This window comes from Coffea arabica, chromosome 10e (genome assembly GCF_036785885.1).
Source record: "Coffea arabica cultivar ET-39 chromosome 10e, Coffea Arabica ET-39 HiFi, whole genome shotgun sequence".
In the NCBI taxonomy this organism is placed as follows: Eukaryota; Viridiplantae; Streptophyta; class Magnoliopsida; order Gentianales; family Rubiaceae; genus Coffea; species Coffea arabica.
Window position 1 is genome coordinate 6,458,205 of NC_092328.1, and position 6,683 is coordinate 6,464,887.

The 6,683-nt window shown below is 36.5% G+C and overlaps 1 protein-coding gene across 1 annotated transcript; it reads right to left on the reverse strand.

Moving 5' to 3' along the window:
- Positions 1–3,640: 3,640 nt before the first annotated feature.
- LOC113712095 (probable trehalose-phosphate phosphatase E) lies at positions 3,641–6,344 on the reverse strand. The gene is made up of 12 exons (XM_027235384.2): positions 6,153–6,344; positions 5,748–6,044; positions 5,521–5,661; positions 5,349–5,420; positions 5,168–5,260; positions 4,990–5,046; positions 4,782–4,883; positions 4,608–4,685; positions 4,440–4,509; positions 4,211–4,281; positions 4,007–4,099; positions 3,641–3,887 (listed from the first exon to the last, which is right to left on the reverse strand). The coding sequence occupies exons 2-12, from the start codon at positions 6,021–6,023 to the stop codon at positions 3,828–3,830; spliced, it is 1,113 nt and encodes a 370-aa protein (XP_027091185.1). The 5' UTR covers positions 6,024–6,044; positions 6,153–6,344; the 3' UTR covers positions 3,641–3,827.
- Between the last annotated feature and the right edge of the window lie 339 nt (positions 6,345–6,683).

A 6,683-nucleotide genomic window follows, 5' to 3' on the forward strand; every position in this document is an offset into this window, starting at 1 on the left:
CCATCCATCCATTGAGGGGGGCGCCCGGGGGGAGTGGGGGACCATCCCTCTCTCCTGAGCGCAACAAAGCATATGCTGTGAGAAAGAAGTTAGAGTCATGCTCCCTGAATCAGGTGCCCTTTCCAAGTTCCAAAACAGTCAACTAGAGGCCAGGTGTTCACTGTCTGCAGTTTACCTAATGCTTTAGTGCGTCTAAATACATGGAAACTTAAAAAGTAGTATAGTTTTAGTTAAAATGGCATACATTTGCCTAAGTGTTTGACATCATTGTCACGGTTTAATCTATTAGAATACGGTAAAGCTTACTAGTAGTACTGTTTGAGATAGTATGAGATCTTTTTCCAACTGATTTGCTTGTGTTGGAACAGGAGGGTTTAGAGATAAAATATTGATTGTTGCATTGGTAACCTGCATTATAGGAGATCTAAATAGGATTAAAATCTGACAGAAAGTCATGAATGATTTTGAGTGAAAGCTGGTTAGTGATACTCAAATGTGGTTGTCTCTCTGGGGTTGTGCTCTCCTTTCCACCAATAATTGGTGTTTAAATGACTTAGTTTAATTAGATTTAGAGCACCAATGATGGCTTGAATCTAGTGGAAGCCATTCTTTCCACGTCTAAAAGACAAGTAGTTTTTTGCTTCTATGCCTTTGCCATATGGCCTAGAAGAAGCGTATGCATCGGTGTCCCCATTCCATATCCATGTCTTCTTCACATCAAGCACTTTAAGTGGAATCCAACTCTTCCTCAACAATGGTTTCCTCTTCATAGAAGTGCGTTTCTCTTTCACCACCTAACCCTCTGAAAATTAACCATTAAAGTAAAAGCTTCGAATCCATTAAGAAAAAACTTTAAGATTCCTTTCTTCTTTTGAGGTGGGCTCTCACAAATCCAAGTGCCCAATTGTGTTAAGCTGCTCTCTTCTGTTTATGAGCAACGGCCTCGTTCCACCCATTAAGGCTCTTTAATAGATCTTAACCCTCTTGTGAGATTGCTTTCTCTTATTTTAAGGCTTCCTAGGATCATCGCCCCATCCAACCAATTGTACTTTCTATAAATCAATGCCCTCAATGTTTATTCAGTTGAATGGTCCATCAGCTTTTGTTTTTACAGACGTCAGGTCTGAACGGTTCCTTTTGCCCAATAATGTTTCGTTTCCATTATCTGCTGTCCTGTTGTTTTCTCCCATTTTCACATCTTATATGACTTTGTTTCCTTCTTCGTTTCAAGCAAGTTTCAAATTATTGGTGTTAATATACGAGTGCCATGCCAACACTAGCTAGGATGTGACACTTACACGTTATGGGCTAACTATGCATGTGTGAAGTCTAAGATAGCATCACTTGACCATATTATTTTCTTCTAGTGGTTACTAGCATTTGTATATACCTAAATGAGCAACTTAGCCACATTAGAATGCAAAATAGATAGGATGTAAGAAACGCTTATGTTGTGTCAATAATTGATTATAGGTATTAGCTAGCTCTGAGGAATTGTATGTCCAAGGAAGGTTAATTTGGAATTTAGTTGTTTCGTAAGTTAAGGAAGTATCCTCAACCATGTGGCTCGAGAAGCTTGTTTTCATAACTATACTGCAAATAGTAAGAGGCTACACATGCAGAGGGATGCATTACAGGGAATCAGAAGATAAAATCTTTATATAAAGCGGCACCACTTTTTTTCCCAGAATTAGAATAATACATGTATTTGATTAGAAAAGCATCATAGCACTTTGAGCTTTATCGTTAAACAAATTAAGGGTGCAACTCATAATGATACTGCTAGAAAAAGCAACATGAACTCGTGTACACTAGATTTGAAGAGGAACTTTGGTGGTTCCTGGCACTCTTAATATTCAATTAAGGCTGCAGGTTACTATAATTTATACACTAAGCCCATATTAGAGATTCAGAAGTATAATTATATAGTCTAAATTGAGCCTTCTGTTCAAGTGTCATTAGTCTTTACAACTATTAACAGATGCCTTCTATTATTGAATGTTCTGCTGAGTGGAATTATGAATGCCAAGTAAAACTTTGAAGAACGAAGTTCTAGAAATCAGCCTGGACTTTGCCTTTGACTGCCTAAAGTTCCTCAACTTTCGTTGTTTCTTTAGCATGTACAGGTCCATTATCAATTCAATCCTCCATCCTAGGGATCACACCCAATCCTACGTGTGTGTGCGTGTAACTATGTAGGCATGCACGTTTTTGTGCGTGCATGCAAAGCATTACTGCCTTTCGACATTCCAACTTTAAACACAAGATTTGGGCGGGCACAAATTGATCCTTAAATCAGGAGTAATTACAGAGTTTAACTCTTCAAAAACTGATTTGTGTAGACCCCTGCAGGATTGCGGCTAATGAATTATGAATTTGTTTTAAGATCTCGAGTGATTATGAGGAATGAAAAAAAAAGAGGGATCCTTTTTATCAGAAAAGACCAAAAGGACACATAATGGGACTCATGAAGAGACAGACCTACATGCCTAATCTAATCTTCTTATCAACAATGATAAATTGGTAGAAAGATACCAAATGTCTTTTCATTGGATTTGCAGTACAGAAGAGTTTTACTTTGTGACTTGAACGGACAGCTGAAGTACAACCATTATGGTAGAAAGGCATGATTAAGAAATGATAGCCATTAATGTAAATCAAATGTGAAAAGTTTATCTTGTTACGTAGTTGTAACTTAAATTAAAGCATTGCTAAAAGCTTCAGACAGCTATCTAATTAAATACTTTCTGACTACAAACGTAATACCTCTTGGAGTTGGAAGCACAAACCATAAATAGTATCAATGTTGTAATAACATTTGAGTTACCAGAAGTGCCCTGCAACAACTACTACATAGTATTGTATTCCAGCTGTATAGCTTCGGGAAAACCATGAATATTTCTCCTGTGAGCAGACTTTTTTTAACATGGATGATGTTGTGCTCATAAAAAGTTTCCTTCTTCAACGTGTACTTTTCTTTTCTTTTCTTTTCTTTTTTGTAACTTATGTTATTTATTAGTAATTGGAGGAAGGTCGATTTGACCGTCGAGTTCTTCGACTGTTCAAGTCAAAAGAACAACATGTCGACATGCAAAATTAATATGTTAAAAATTCTGGTGTGGTTAATTCTTTACATTCTGGTATGTCTTTGACTCACTTGCAGAAATTCATTACTATTTTCTGTCCAATAGTGTTGTAGCGTTCCATCCGATGAGCTTAATTAGTTTAACATTTGGTTAGGTTTAAAGAGCTGTCCCATTATAACTAGAACATCAGTTTCCACTCAAATAAGAGAAAAGGAAAAGGAAAAAGCATGCAAGATTTCACGTGCACAAGGCAGAATGTAGCCTTGCCTTTTCTAGGAGAATAAAATAAATTAAGAGCCTCATGGATACATGAGTCTAGAAGTCTTGTTTGGATTGTCATTTTCTCTCAAAAAATTTTTACGTTTTCTTGAATATATTTTTTAATTATCTTTTGTTTCATACATATTAAATCGCTATAATAATTTATATATATATAAAATAACAACCTAAATGGACAGTATGGGGTCGGGGGAGGGGGTTGAGAATAATATGAAGAGAAGGAAAGGCGGAAATGAAAAATTATATACAAATTGTAGGAAGTCTAATTATCCACAAAGCTGTAATCTAGAAATTTATTGAATAATTTTCCAATAATACAAAATTTTTCGCATCAATCAATAACTACAACTATAAACAAAAATACATAGTTTTCACCCCCCCCCCACCCCGTTAAAAACTCCAAGGGCAACGGTCATTAATCCCTTAATTTTCCTCGTTGGTGATGTTTTGCCTCCCTATAAATCAAAATCTTCGCAAGGATGATTTTTTCCACTCTACCAAACGTTTTAAGAAGCACATAACCTGCCAAAAAGAACGAAAATATGACATTAAAAAATGGATAGTGATTGTTAAAGGTAACAAAAACAACATTGGTAAAGACAAAAGAGATGTCCATTTGCACTAATTTTAGTCTCAATTACCTCGTATGGTTCTTGCAATGTATATGAAGCATTCGTTTCTTTTGGAACTTTTGAGACCAGGATTCCAAAACCTTGTCCTCTTTTACGCAAAACCTGATCAAACAAATGTACCAGAACTTGCTAAATTCTGGGATGTCTTAATAGCATAAAATCTACATTTACTCCATATGAAACAATTCTGAGATATCAAGAATGAGCATCTACCTTAAATGCATCTTCATCCGTCCGGTCATCTCCAATATAGATGGGTAAAACATCATCTGAGTTTGCATAACCTGAAAACCAATAATCAAACAATCAAACAAGATTTTAAGTAATGCGACGGTAAAAGGATTCTATCCATGTTTAAGAATACAACATTAGAAACGCATTAAAAAGACACTTTTTAAAGGGATGGGATTCCCACAATGTCTCTCATTCCGTGCTTGCTCACCTAGTGATTCCAACAAAAATTCCAGCGCATTCCCTTTATCCCATTTGATAGTTGGCCGAATCTCTAAAACCTGTATCAAATTTAAGCTGCCTAAGTGGAAAAAGAAAACAATAATAGCTTATTGTGCCAAACGCAGAATATTCGTCATAGATGAATCTTGAAAATTACCTTCCGCCCTTGAGTCAATTTCAGCTTGGGATAATCCTTAAGGACGGTTTTAACTTGGACAGCTAATTCTGCCCACCTCTGAGTAAGTTTAACCAGAAAAAAAAAAATTACTGTTAGTAACTGAAAATTTGTGAACAAATTAGTACATAGGCAAGACTAATCAAAGTGTTGTACCTTTTCCTCGACACAACGGTAGTGTACAGATAAGCAAAATTTGTTGTTTTCCACCTTAGCCCCAGGGACGGATTTGGTTTTTTCTAACAAAGTTTTGTATACCTGAAAATGGAAGAATGTTTCAGGTTCAACATGTACAAAAAAGAATAAATAAAGTAAGTTGTAAACTTTTCGTAATCCCATTTTTTACTTCATGTCAGAAACTTACCTCATCAATCATGGGTAAAAATTCTCTCGCTGGTTGGCAGAGTACTGTTTGATTGCCCTGCAAAATTACATCATACAAGTATTGAGTATCTATGGTAAAAACAAAAATTTTCTAGGTAGATTGTAGGATGTACTAGCACTGTCTGTCGTGAATTTGGCAGCTGTAAAATATTTAATACCTTTCTGTATCTATGTCCTTGTGTTGGTCCCTTGATGTCCATACCATGACTGCCGGCATAATAAAGCTCCGATAACTTAACAAAATTGTAAACCTGAAAATTAAGGATTCTTTAGCTAAAATGAAGCCTGAGATATTGTCGGGAATACTAGAGAAGTATTCATTTCTTTACATGAATGTACCTTGGCTCTGCATCTTCCGGTAACTATTGCGGTAGGAAAATGATGAGCAATGTCTCGCACAGCGTCTCTCATCTGAGAAAAAATAAAAAGCAACAAATTTTATTAAGTTCATATTATAATCTTTAGAAACAAAAAAGTTAGTGGAACAAGAAGAAAATGATGGAGAACAAACCTCATTGGAGATGAAAGCTCTGTCAGGGTCTTCAACAATTGGAGAAAGTGTGCCATCATAGTCAAGAAACATAACTATCTGTTTCCCCTTCGAAACTTTTATGATTTCTTCAAACATGCTTAAAGCCGATGGATGATGAAGCTGTTAGAATACAGACAATTTCAAGAACATTAGTTGATATTCGGTATCTACCGAGAAAAGATTACCAAACAGGCTTCGAAACTAACCATCCAAGACTTGTTAACTTCTTCACTTTCAGATGATCTTCGAGGAGGCGAAGAAGATCTCATCGAATCAACCCATGCATTGATTCTGCCTCCGCCACCAGCAGTTTCGAGCACTTTCAGCGATGGCTTTGTCCAAATAATAGGCGTACCACCACCTGGTGCAGCCAGAGGCTTAGGCACTGCTTGTGCGAAAAGAACTGGTTCACGCATTGACACCACAATCTCCATGCTAAAGCCTGATTTAGTATCAGAAATCACCACATTTTGGTTGGTCATTTTGCTTTATAGAAGATCAACCTGCATGTTTCGTAGTAGTTTCTAAGACGGAGACTAAATAAATAAAAACATAGACCAAGTCCACATAAAAGACCATACGTTAATTAGTAGAATATTACTATGAAGTACCTGGAAAAGACTGGGGAGTTTTTAGTCAAAAGGAAGGGAAAAAAAAAGGGCAGAAAACAGAGTTTTCTTGTGTGGACAATAATGCAGAATTGCAGAGAAAGCTCTGAGATATTGTCAGTGCAAAAACAAAACCAATGCTAGACACGGAGTTGTAGAGTGATAGAGAAGAGAAGAGAGAAACAGGCGCACCCACAAAGTCACTAGTTACAAATTAAGGAGGGGACTGCGTCTAGTCAATTTATAAGTAAGTTCAGAGCACTATGGGACGAAGCATCCCCACTTTTTCCGGCTCTTCTTGTTGCTTTGTGCCAAAAGATTACTCAGGTGTGAGTCTAATGCTACAGTTCTTTTTTTTGGATTCATTCAGCCCCGTTAAGTTGCTGTTTACTTTCGTTTTTTCTTCTAAACAGATGACTTAAAAGGTAAGTAGTCTATTTATGAACAGCTAATCCGAGGGGTTTTTCCATATGTGATCAACGACAAATAATTGACCACCTAATGCCTTCACGATACGATTTTTCAATATTATTA

Coding starts and splice junctions, on each gene's coding strand:
- LOC113712095 (XM_027235384.2), bottom strand. CDS start 6,023: ATGACCAACCAAAATGTGGTGATTTCTGATACTAAATCAGGCTTTAGC. Junction 5,421..5,520: donor GAGCTTTCATCTCCAATGAG/GTTTGTTCTCCA, acceptor ATTTTTTCTCAG/ATGAGAGACGCTGTGCGAGA. Junction 5,047..5,167: donor AAGGACATAGATACAGAAAG/GTATTAAATATT, acceptor GTAATTTTGCAG/GGCAATCAAACAGTACTCTG.